The sequence below is a fragment of the Dermochelys coriacea genome, chromosome 9 (assembly GCF_009764565.3).
Source record: "Dermochelys coriacea isolate rDerCor1 chromosome 9, rDerCor1.pri.v4, whole genome shotgun sequence".
Classification (NCBI taxonomy): Eukaryota; Metazoa; Chordata; order Testudines; family Dermochelyidae; genus Dermochelys; species Dermochelys coriacea.
Window position 1 is genome coordinate 104,067,297 of NC_050076.1, and position 12,570 is coordinate 104,079,866.

The following is a 12,570-nucleotide window of genomic DNA, read 5'->3' on the forward strand; positions in this document are numbered from 1 at the left end:
GGTGCAGCCCTTTGTCCCGCTCCTGGAATTGGGAAACACCCTTGCCGTCCATGGTGAGAACCTGGCCGTGCTCATCTGCGTGAACCTGTTAGAAATAGTGAATCCAGCCACTTTTTGTTATGTGACCATCTGCTCCAGAAGCACCTCTGTGGGCGAATCACTGTGGTCTGCAGAGCTGTCCTGTGCCTGGCTCCCTTTCTGGAGGAATTCCAGCTGCCTGCAGAGACAGTGGCATGTTCCATAGTGACTCTGGCTCCTGGAGGGACGGCTCCATTTCCCAAGGGGGTGGTAAGGCATGAACTCCTGGCTGGCAGCCTCATTGCACTCTCCCTGCTGGAAAGTCACATCTATTCATGGCGTCTCACCCATCCCGCTTCCCACATGGCGCTAGGAAGCTCCACATGAGGACAAACCCTGGCTAGGGCCATGGTCTGATGGTGGATGGCTGTGATCCATGGCCTCTGCTCTGACACCCCTGGCAAATCCCCTGTGTTGAATGGAGGGTTCAGAATGGGGCAAATGGAGCAGAGACACCAGGATGGTCAGAGGCTTCCTCCCCCGCAGCACATTCTCTACAGAGTAACAGTTGAACTGGGCACATGTTAAAATGTCAGTGTGGTGAAAACTGCACAGTGTCTGGGAGCAAGGGGCTGTGCACTCCGGTTTAGGAAAGCACAGTCTATTCGAATCAGTCAGACAGATGTGTGTGGACCATGGTCCTCTGAGGAGCTGAAGGGTTTAACACACAAACCGCCTACGACATACTCCTACAGAAGGGTTTGCTGGCCAGTGAGCCACTGAGCGAGGTATTCCTAACCTGCGCTGTCTTTTCTCTGCATTTGCTATACATCATCAGCTGTCAGTAATACACTGGGTGCTTTGTCGGCAGCTGTGATCCTCACAGGTGGGAGAGGAGGCAGGGCCAGGCAGAGCGAATCCACCTGCCATGCTGTATTCCCATGTCATGGTGCACTGCTCAGAATGGTCTCTGCTCTGCGGCTCAGTGCAGCTGGGGCCAGGACCAAGAGCCTGTCCAGACGCCGCCTGCATGGTGTCTCGCTTCACTGGCACAGATCTCCCTCTGGTGTGTTTAGGGAGAGGGTAGCCAGATTTTCAAATGAGTTCAGTACCCAACCTGCTGAGCTCTTCTGAAAATCTGGTTCTGGGTGAGTCCAGCATGCCCCGTGTTTCTTCCTGGGCCTGACTTCAGCCATAAAAGCTGTGCGTGCACCTGCATGCTCCGGGGCCTCTGGGGTAGGATGGTTGGTGGTTTGGCTGCCCAGTGCACTTGCTAGATGCATCTGCCTGTGTGTGGTTGCAGGTGTCGGAACTAAGATCAGCCAGACCCGAACTGCACTGGCTGAATGAATATACAAACCCTCCTTGGGAGGGAGGCCCCCTCTCTCGGCTCCCCCGCTTTGCCAGCGACTTGTGAACTCCCAGCGCCCCCTCTGCTCAGGGTGCACAGCTGACAGTGTGCCTGGGACCAGTGGTTGTAGGGATTGGTGGGGGAGTGGGAGAGTCCCTGGGGAGGGGGCTTGGCTTGCTGCTTTCCCTCCTGGAAGGGTTTGTGGTCTGGGGTCGTTGGGGTGGGTGGTTGCTTGCATGTAGAGGGTGGCATCAGGCAACTGAACATAACTGAATTCATGAGTAAAGAGGATTCACTACCTGCCTCTGGGCTCTATAACGTCTTTTTTGAGGGCCCATTCTCTGCCAGCTCCAGGTTAGCTCTGTGCCCTGTCTAGTTCCTGTTATAGGAAGAAACTGGCAGCCAGTCTCCCTCCCTTGAAATGCTTCACAGCACTTGACTAAATCTGCTTGTGGAGTGCTGGTCAGGGAGTAGAGTCCTTCCCCTGCATGCTCTGCATGTGGAAATGTTGGGATATGGGGAGCTGAAGTAAAGACCTGCAGAGGAGTTTGAAGTGCTTCTCAGTCCTTCCAGGGAAGATGAAAGGCTCCATCTGGGACTGTACTAGAGAGTGGGTGTGGGCAGGGGGCTCTGGGGCACGGACAATCCCTCAGACACCTGGAGTGGGAGATGCAACATACCTGGCCTTCACCAGTCCATCAAAAAGCTGAGTGAGCCACAATCTTGGGAAGGCCTCCCCTCAACTTGCCAACAGCACCTCTGGAATTGGAGCAGCTCACTCGGGGGTGGAGAATGTGTTAGCCTGTTCCAGGAGGCCAACTCTTCCTCAGCGAGCTCCTTCCAGAGTGTGTTCAATAGCAGTTAGCCCGAGAAGGAGTCTGGCACACTGGTACCATTGGTATCTGGGCTGTGGTTTTGGCACGGCTGCCCTTGGCCCTGTGGGGGCTGGTTGGAGGCTCTGAGATGGCCATTGGCTGGGCGAGAGAACACTGCTCAGCTCCGCAGTGCAAAGGCTGGATGTGTTGCCTGCCCCAGCAAAGACACTTCTGAATTTTGTAACCTCACTTGCAATTGCAGCTCTCAGCCGTTCTGCACTCCTGTCACTAATGCTCACCTGGCTCTGTCTTCTTCCTCTCTTCTCTCTGTCTCTTACTCCCCTCTCTGGCTCTCTGCCCCTTCCTGCGGTCTATGAAATCAGGACTTCCCTGGGTTAAGTGACGATTATTATGGAGCAAAGAACCTGAGTAAGTCTCATTTAAATGCACATCGTTCGCTCTCCATGTCTGGCACTATGCCTGGGGGGAGGCTGGGATCCAGGCCCTGAGAGTTAATGCTGCTCTTGATGTACAGCACTACTCGCTCTGAAGGCTTTGCTCTTGGTTCTGAGGCTGTGGGTTCCAGTCCCCATCAGTGGAGGTGGAGGGGGCTGGGGGGGGAGGGAGAACTGCCCCTTGTGCCTGCTCACATGGAGAGTTAGAATTCCCTAATCCTGCCCTGACTGCGCCCCGTCCCTCCAGATTGCAGGGTGAGCTGCTCTGTTTCCTCTTGTTAGACTGATGGTCATAGCTGGAGCTTGCATCCGGCTGGCTCCCTGGTTTAATGCCAGCCCAGATGAGTTAGCATCATGCCTGCCCTGGAGACTGCTGCTGGCATGCAATCAGGGACAAGTGACCTGGCCTGCAGGCACTTCACAAAGCAGGTAGCTACATCTTTAAGTGCTACCTGCCTGCTCCCCATGCCAGGAGCTTGCACATGTACCCTGAGCTGTGGAACTGCTCCTCTTCCTGACTCACTGACTCCCTTTTGGGGAGACAGTCTTCGTAGCTTCCAGGTAGAGGCCAGCTTTATGCAAGCAGTCACATGGCTGCCCACACCTTGGGGACCAGCGCAATCCGATGCACCTGGGAGCAGGCAACCAGGGGGAGGTGCAGGCCGAGTGAGTGACCCAGTGTCTGCGGAGGGGCCACAGCATTGGAAATGGCCTAAACAAGCAAGGCCCCGAACTCTGTTCCGTCTTGTCAGTGTCTTGTCTCTGTGAGTCTCTCTCCTCCCCCCCCCCTCCCTCCCCCCCGGCTGGTTGGCCCTTGTCAGACTTGCACTTTGCTTTAGGGTTTGTGCTGGTGTATCCCATGTGCCACGGCAGCTTCCCTCCTCTGCTCCCCCTCCCTTCATGACACTTGGCCCAATGGGGACTCTCCTACTGAAACTTGACAGGACAGCTGGCAGGGCCCTGCCCCATGCACCACCCCTCTCTGTGTGGGTTTATGCTGTATCCTCAAGGGGGCCAGTTCCCTGCCCTTGGAGACGATGCAGGACGAGGCCTAGTGCATTACCTGGGGAGGCCATTACTACTGCCGGGGCAGAGCTGATCAGGCTGAGTAGCTTTCCATCCCTGTGCACTCTGCCTCGGGAAAGGGAGCCCAGTTAGCTGTGAGCTCGTGCCTACTGGCTACAGAGAAAGCCCTGCCTCCGGCGTTCACATCTCCTCCCGTTCACGCTCGTCAAAGTGCCCCAGACATACTTAACTGGATTTCCATGTTGAAGCTACTGACTGAAGGACCCTGAAATGAACCTCCTACAGTGATGCCCTATATCTGGAAATGCCAGTTCTAATGCAGGAATAAGGGATGGGCGCTGAATCTGTGAGAGGAATCTCGCTGGGTCCACAGGCTGCCATCGGCTGTGGGGGCCCCGAGGCTGTGCTCGCCCATGCCCTCTACCTGTGTCCTGTGGCCACTAGCGTTCGGTGACTGTCTGTCTCCTACCCCATGTGCCCTTTGTGAGTTCCTGGCTGCACGTGTTCTGAATTGGCGTCTTTTTCTTGTTGGTTTGCAGAGGGCGTGACATCAAACACCAGTGACAGCGAGAGCAGTTCCAGTAAGTGTCTCTTTCTCCTGCTGTCTCTCACCTCTGTGTGTGTGTGTGTGTGTGTGTGTGTTCCAAGCATTTTCATTCCTCTTGTCCCCATGACGTTCCCTGTTCGGAGGCCGATGCTTCCTTTGGCCACTCGAACTGAAGGTCCTAGAGATGCTATGGCCAGCTCCCTCGAGGGGATCGGAGCTTTTTGCCAGGGCTGGTTAGCAGTATCCCTAGTGTCAGCGATGAGATGCATGGACATGGGTGCCATGAGGTGTTAGGGTTTGCTCTTTGACCTGTCCAAGCAGAGGATCCTGCCCCCTGGCACTCTGGCTTTGGGGTGCCCCATGGCTCCTGTGTCTTGACTTCCAGCCCCTGGGATAACACCCCATAGGTCTTGGAAAGCTTGTGCTCAGAGAGGAAGATCTCTACCAGCTGCTAGCGCTCTGCAGCCCACCTACAGCACAAGCCCTGCAGGGGGGCTAACAGCTTCTGCTGCAGCCATAACGCGCATTCTGCCTGAGGCGTCTCTCTCCTCCTGTGACAAAGCTGTAGCTGCACATCTGACGCAAACTGCTGCTGCCCCGCCGTGTCCCCAGTTTGCCCTGCTGGGAAGCTCTGAACCAAACGTGCTGGTGGTGGTGGTCAGGCAGCTCAGAAGGGCCGAGCACAGAACCGAAGCAGTGTGTAATGAGGGCCGTGTCCCCAGCACCTTTCTTCCCACAAGGCTTCAAACAGGCAGCACCCAGCACAGGAAGGGAAATTGGTGCCAGGGATCCAGGGTCTCTGGATTCAGAGTAGCAGCCGTGTTAGTCTGTATTCGCAAAAAGAAAAGGAGTACTTGTGGCACCTTAGAGACTAACAAATTTATTAGAGCATAAGCTTTCGTGAGCTACAGCTCACTTCATCGGATGCATTCCATGAAGTGAGCTGTAGCTCAAGTACTCCTTTTCTTTTAGGGTCTCTGGAGTGTCCCCACAGAGCTGATGGGAGCTGGGGCTTATGGTCTCCCTGCACATGGAGAGGAATGGGTTCCATACAGCTAGCCAGAAAGGATGAATGGCTGAGTTGGTCCGGCCTGGCTTTGAGCCCAGAAAGTGGCTGTTCCAGGTGTCGTTCAGCCCGGTAACCCAGAGAGCAGTCAGGCTGTGGAATAGGATCCTCAAAGCCCGGGTTGCCCCTCTGGGCTGGGGGGAGCCATGGGAAGGGGGGAGGACTCTTGGTCTTTAGGCTGGGTCACAGCCTGCAGAAAGAGTGCCCTCTGGTGTTTGCACAAGTGTTCCAGACAAACTGCCATGAAGCAAATGTGTGACCAAGTCGTGGGCCAGCTGGGCTTAGAGTGCAGCCGCACCTGCTGGCCACAGACTAGCCTTTGGGTTGGCTGCAGGAGCAGTGTGATGGGAATGGCTCTCGCTCATGAACTGTTGGGTCTTCCTGGGACAGTCGGAATGGAACACCACCCTGAGGCAGTCCTGGTCAGGAGCAGCACTCTAGGCTGGGACTCGCCTGTTCATTTTGCTATCCGGTGGGGAGGGCAACCCAGAGGCCTTTGGGGTACTTCTGTGTGTGGCAGCTCCTGGCTGGCTGTTGCCTTCATGCTGCTTTCTGGTGGCAAAGGGTTGAGGCAGCAGAGGCCCCTGCAAACACTCACTTGCTTCTTCCTGGCTCTATTCCAGAAGGACAAGAGGACACTATCCTGTCATATGAACCAGTGACACGGCAAGAAAGTAAGTATGGGATGAGGTCTGGAGTGTGCAGTCTTGAGTCCCAGCACTACAGCATGTGGTGGTGTTGAGAAGTGTCTACACGCAGCAAGCAGACACTGCTCATGACATGCCTCTTTAGTAAACGGCAGACGTTTGAAACGCTGGCTGTGAAACCGCCATTGCTAAAAATTTAATGCCCTCTGCCCTGCGCCAGCCCAGCCCTCTCTGCTCTGCCCTTCCAGAGCCTTGGGTCCTTCTTGTACCAAGTGCCCGCCTTCACCACAGGCTACCCACACACTCTCTCTGATTCATGCCCCAGCCATACTGCACCTCGTGACTGTATCGGGTTGAGTGCCTGGGGCCAGAGGCTGAGAGGGCTCATTTATTTTTAAAGCACCTAGCACGTTGTTGGTGCTTCATCTGTACCAACTCAAGGCAGCTATTCAACCGTGAGCTGCCAGTTTGCTGGTTCCTCAGCCAGAGAGTAACATGTCATATCCTCCAGACACGAGTAGTGTAAGTGCCAGCAGCATGCCTGGGGAGAAGAGGTGCATTCCTCCCCTGGAGCTTGCGGGCCAGTGTTCACCATGATCCCGGCTGGGAGGTCAGCCTCCTGCACTTGTCTGAGCGGCTGTGGTGGAAGGGCTTGGGAAGAGGGGTGTGTTGAGGCAATAATTCGGGTGCTCTCATGGAGGAGCGAACATGGAAGTGCATGTGGAGGCATGTAGGAGAAGAGGTAATAAGCACTATTGTGTCCTGCAACATTTGCCTCTTTGTGAGTGTTGCTGGTGCACTCTGTGGGCTGAGCCCAAGGACAAGTCCCTGGAAGTTGTTTCCGTGTGCATGGGAAAGGTGTCCTTGTTCTAGAATGAGAAGGGTTCTGTCCTTGGGTAGACTTGGAGCTTTGCTGAGCTTAGTCCCCACTGAAGGAAAAGGGCCTTCAGAATTTCCACAGACCACAAGCATGAGTGCTGTGTGAATGGCTGTGGTGTATTGACCACAAGTATTCTGGAGCCACATGGCCCACTCCAGGCTTCAGCGAGTGTGGGAGCAGCTACTGGGATCAGAGACTCAGCCTCAGGGCTGTGGCTTTTCTTGTTTCCAGTTCACTATGCGAGGCCAGTGATCATCCTGGGGCCAATGAAAGACCGAGTCAACGATGACCTCATCTCCGAGTTTCCACACAAGTTTGGCTCCTGTGTGCCACGTAAGTGTTGGTGTTTGTGTATGTCTCTGGGGTTGTGAGTTAGTGACCCAGTGCAGCTCTGGGCAGCTGCCGTTTCTCCTGCCTACTGCCTGAGCCACGTGATGGCAAAGAGAGGCAAGGTAGGGTCGCTGTCGGTGCGGGCTGAGCTTTGGAGGAAGGAAGATGCCTGGTTGCAGTGGGCTCTGTCTCATGAAGCCCCTCTCTTTCAGACACTACCAGGCCTCGGCGTGAGAATGAGGTGGATGGGCAGGACTATCACTTCGTTGTATCCCGAGAACAGATGGAGAAAGATATTCAGGACAACAAGTTCATAGAGGCTGGGCAGTTCAATGACAATCTCTATGGGACCAGTATCCAGTCGGTGCGGGCAGTTGCAGAGAGAGTGAGTATAAATGTGGAGGCGGTGACACTGCTCCAGGGAAGCCCGCAGCTCACCCAAATGATTTCTGACCCTCTCGCTCCTGCATCCATTGCCCATGTAACTGCAGCAAGAGCCAATTGGACAGGGATTCCTGCCAAGCCATGTGGCCTTGTTCCAGAACCCCAGACTGTCCAGTGCTCTGCCACTAAACCCACCCACCCTCCCCAGGCAGGAGTCCTACAGAACTCAGGGCCTCCTAAACCACTGGGCTACCAAGGCCACCATTAGCAGCACCGGTGCCTGCTTTATCCTCACAAGCACTGATGCAAGGGTTCTTTGCGGTGGGTAGAACAACAGAACTGCTCTGTGCTCAGAGCATGACAGAGCCCATTGCTGGTTTATAAACAATGTCCTGAATGTTGAAAAGAAGCCCCTGTCCCTTCTCCTGGGTGCTGCCACCTGCCCAAGTTGGGGGCCCATGCTGTCCATGCTGTGGGTTGGCATATTCCATCCCTCGTCCTCCTGCTCCAGGCTGCTTTCAGAGAGGGAAAGCCAGAGGTAGGTGTGACTGAATGACGCTGGTCCCCTCTTGTGCCCTGCCAGGGGAAGCACTGCATCCTGGATGTGTCTGGCAACGCCATCAAGAGGTTGCAACAAGCACAACTTTACTCTATTGCCATTTTCATCAAGCCAAAATCCATTGAAGCTCTCATGTAAGTGCATATTTGCCACCTACCTCTTGGGTATGTTAGCTGCAGGGACCAGGAGCCTGCACTCTTGCTGCTTCTAATTCAGAAAAGGGGTCGGGGGAAGGCTGCTACTGTCGCGGTCATAGAATCACAGAAATGTCAGGCTGGAAGGTACCACAAGAGATCATCTAGTCCAGCCCCCTGCACTGAGGCAGGGACCAGAGATACTTAAGAGCATCCTTGACAGGTGTTTGTCCAACCTGTTGTTAAAAATCTCCAATGAAGGGATTCCATGACTTTTCTTGGGATCCTATTCCAGAACTTAACTATCCTCTGAAATGAGAGAGTTTTCTCAGTGGAGAGAGGTAAATAGTGGTTTCCCCCAGTCCTGGGACCAGTCCTATTCAACATGTTCATAAATGATCTGGAAAAAGGGGTAAACAGTGAGGTGGCAAAGTTTGCAGGCAATACAAAATTACTCAAAATTAAGTTCAAAGCTGACTGAGAAGAGTTCCAAAGGGATCTCACAGAATGGGGTGACTAGGCAACAAAATGGCAGGTGAAATTCGGTGTAGATAAACACAAAGTAATGCACATTGGAAAACATAATCCCAACTATACATACACAATGATGGGGTCTAAATTAGCTGTTACCACTCAAGAAAGAGATTGTGGAGTCATTGTGGATGGTTCTCTGAAAACATCTGTTCAATTGCAGCAGCAATCAAAAAAGCGAACAGAATGTTAGGAACCAATAGGAAAGGGATAGATAATAAAACAAAAATGTCATATTGCCTCTATATAAATCCATGGTACGCCCCCATCTTGAATACTTCATGTAGATCTCTGCGCCCCATCTCAAAAAAGATATATTAGATGTGGAAAAGGTGCAGAGAAGGGCAACAAAAATGATGAGAGGTATGGAACAGCTTCCGTATGAGGAGAGATTAAACGCCTGGGGCTGTTCAGCTCAGAAATGAGATGGCTAAGAGGGGTGTGATGGAGGTCTATACAATCATGACTAGTGTGGAGACAGTGAATCAGGAAGGGTCATTTTATCCTCCTAATAACACATGAACAAGGGGTCACCAATGGAATCACAAGGCAACAGTTTACAACAAACATAAGGAAGTACTTCACTCAAAGCACAGTCAACCTGTGGAACTCCTTGCCAGGGGATGTGAGGGCCAAAACCATAACTTGTATAATTCAATAAAGGTATAATTCACAAAAAAAATTGGATAAATTCATGGAGGATAGCTCAATCAATGGCTATTAGCCCAAGATGGTCAAGGATGCAACCCCATGCTCTGGGTGTCTCTAGTCTCTGACTCCCAGAAGTTGGGACTGGATGATGGGATGGACCACTCAATAAATTGCCCTGTTCTGTTCATTCCCTCTGAAGTATCTGGCACCAGCTACTCTCAGAAGACAGGATACTGGGCTAGATGGACCGTTAGTCTGACTAAGTACAGCCGTCTTTATGTTTGTACATTCTGAAACTTTTTCTGAAGTTTTCCTTGCTGCAGTTTAAGACCATCGCTACTTAACCAATGGACATGGAGAATAATTGATCGCCATCCTCTTTGTAATATCCCTTCTCATATTTGAAGATTGTTACCAGGATCTCCATTAGTCATCTTTTTCTTAAGACTAAACAAACCCAGTTTGTTCAACCTTTCTTCAAAGATCAGGTTTTCTAGCCCTTTTATCATTTTGTTGCTCTACTCTGGACATTCTCTAATTTGTCCACATTTTTTTAAGGTATTGTGCCCAGAACTGGACAGAGTACTCCAGTTAAGGTCTCACAGAGCCATGTAATCCAGGCCAGTTACCTACCATGTCTTTCTTATGACATATTAGCTTTTTTCACAACCACATCACATTGACTTGTGTTCAATTAGTGATCCAACCCCCAGATCCTTTTCAGCAGTTATACCACCTACCCAGTTATAACTATTTTGTAATTGTCCATTTGGTTTTTCCTTCCGAAGTGTAATATTTTTCACTTTTCTTTAATGAAGTTTTCTTGTTGATTTCAAACTAGTTCTCCAATTTGCAATGGTCCTTTTGAATTCTAATCCTGTTCTTCAAAGTGCTTGCAACCCCTCCACACTTGGTGTCATCTGCAGATTTTTATGAGCATATTTTACTCTCCATTATCTAAGTCATTAATTAAAATATTGAATAGTACCAGACCCAGGGCTGACCCTTGCCGGACTCCACTACATATGTCCATCCCAGTTTGACAGTGAACCACTGAATGCGGTGTTTCAACCAGTTGTACACCTATCTTGTATTTAATTTCATTTATACCACATTTCCCTAGTTTGCTTTTGAGAATGTCATCTGAGAGAGTGTGCCAAAAGTCTTACTAAAATCAAGATATATCACTTGTACTGCTTTCCCCTATCCACTAGGCCAGGTACCCCATCAAAGGAAATTAGGTTGGTTTAGCATGATTTGTTCTTGATGATATAACCCAATGATTGTCTAGGTGCTTACAAATCAATTTGTTATAGTATATACCCCGGTATCGAAGATAGGGTGATTGAATATTCTATAATTCCCTGGGTTCTCTTTATTCCCCCTTTTAAAGACAGGTACCATGTTTGCCCTTCTTCAGTCGTCTGGGATCTCACAAGTCCTCCATGAGTTCTAGAAGATAATTACAAATGGTTCCAAGTTTGCTTTAGCTGGTTCCTAAAGTAGCCTAGGGTGAATTTCATCAGGCCCTGCTGACTTGAATACAGCTAGCTTATCTAAATATTCTTTAACCAGATCTTTTCCTATTTTGTCTTGTTCCTTCTCCATTGTTTTTAATATTAATTGTGTTAAGTATCTGGTTGTAATTTACCTTTTTAGTGAAGACTGAATCAAAATAGGCAATTAATATCTCTGCTTTCTTCATATCACATTTCTCTGTTAGCTCTCTTTAGCCATTAAGTAGAAAATTTACACTTTCCTTGCTCCTAATGTATTTAAAGAACCTCTTCTTTCTGCCTTTTATGTCCCTTGCTAGGTGTAACTCATTTTGTGCTTTAGCCTTTCTGATTTTGTCGCTACAGGTTTGTGCTGTTCTTTTTGTACTCTTCATCTGTGTGTCCAGTTTTTGTAGGATTCCTCTTTTCAGGTCATTAAAGAGCTCCTGATGGAGTTGTAATGACCTTTTACTATTTTTTCTATCTTTCCTTCCCATTGGGATAGCCTGCTGTTGTGCCTTAAATATTGTCTCCTTGAGAAGCTGCCAGCTCTCCTCGACTCCTTTTGTCCCTTTAGATTTTTTTTCCCAAGGGACCTTATCTACCAGTTGTCTGAGTTTGTCCTTTATGCTTATTCTGCTGCTCTCACTCCTTCCTTTTCTTGGAATCATGAAATCTGTCCTTCAACTAGTGTCCTGTGGGCGCTCTGCTTCAGGGGAGCCTGTGCCTTTCATCAGAGATTTTTTGGTAGCAATGCCCCCACACCCTTGTGCCCTGTGCAGAAAGTATAAAGAGCTGCGTGGACTAACAGCCCTCAGTTTCTTTTCAAACACCTTCAGTCTGACAGTGTCTACCTTGTACATGTTCTCTTTAATGGTGAATTTAGCAGTTAGTTAGTATATAGTTAGTTCTTTGGTAGTTTTTATAGTTCTTGGAACAGTTGTTCCCTTTTTTTCTTTCAATTTTTTAAAAAGTATTTTATAGATATAAAATCTTTTCCCTATTTTTGCTTATTTTGCTCAGGGATGCCGGGCTCCCTGGGATTTAAAAGGCGGTTCTCTCACTGCAAGGCTGTCCTGACCAGTGATGGGCGTTCTTAATGCCTCTGCTGTTCGGGAGATGCTCAGTGACCGCAGTAGAAGTATTGGAAACAAGTGTTATCTATAAAAGTAAATCATAATGTGCATTCTAGAACCTACACTTACGTCACTAGCTGCTTTTCTCTCTTACAGAGCAATGGTCACTCAAAGTCCTTCCAGTGTTTTACACTCAGGCTTGCCTAGGGTCTTAAATAAGTCACACTGTCAGCTTGCCTCCTTGATGAAAGATCCCAGGTGCCCATCTGCACCTCCAGATAGGACAATCCACTGCCATAATTTCTAAGCAAGACACCCCCTGCTGACAGTCTTTTCTCTGTACACTCCTTTCTGGTAGATTGTGAAATCTCTTAATCAGCATCTGGCTCCGTGTGCAAATAGGCCTAAGTTGGCAGACACAACGCACAATGGCGAGATAAGGAGATAAGCATCTGTTACCCCGTGCCTGAAAGGAATCTGTCCGAAACATGTCACTTCCTGGTTACCTGTCTCTTAAGAACATAATTTTCAGTATAGACACACAACTCCTTAAATATGATCCGTCCATCCATTTCAGTGATTGATGACCAGTGGGCTATTGGCT

General features: G+C 50.1%; 1 protein-coding gene across 13 annotated transcripts in view; it reads left to right on the forward strand.

The window, feature by feature from the left end:
• DLG3 (discs large MAGUK scaffold protein 3) overlaps positions 1–12,570 on the forward strand; it is a 185,115-nt gene that overhangs the window by 167,100 nt on the left and 5,445 nt on the right. For 8 of the 13 annotated variants that reach the window (XM_038415195.2, XM_038415197.2, XM_038415199.2 and 5 more), the window contains 5 exons: positions 4,205–4,246; positions 5,902–5,952; positions 7,037–7,138; positions 7,348–7,520; positions 8,103–8,212. In XM_038415195.2, the coding sequence (XP_038271123.1) occupies positions 4,205–4,246; positions 5,902–5,952; positions 7,037–7,138; positions 7,348–7,520; positions 8,103–8,212 (478 nt within the window). Of the gene's footprint in view, positions 1–2,567; positions 2,614–4,204; positions 4,247–5,901; positions 5,953–7,036; positions 7,139–7,347; positions 7,521–8,102; positions 8,213–12,570 lie in introns of all 13 variants that reach the window. The other 5 variants (XM_038415200.2, XM_038415206.2, XM_038415196.2 and 2 more) reach the window with 3 other exon arrangements.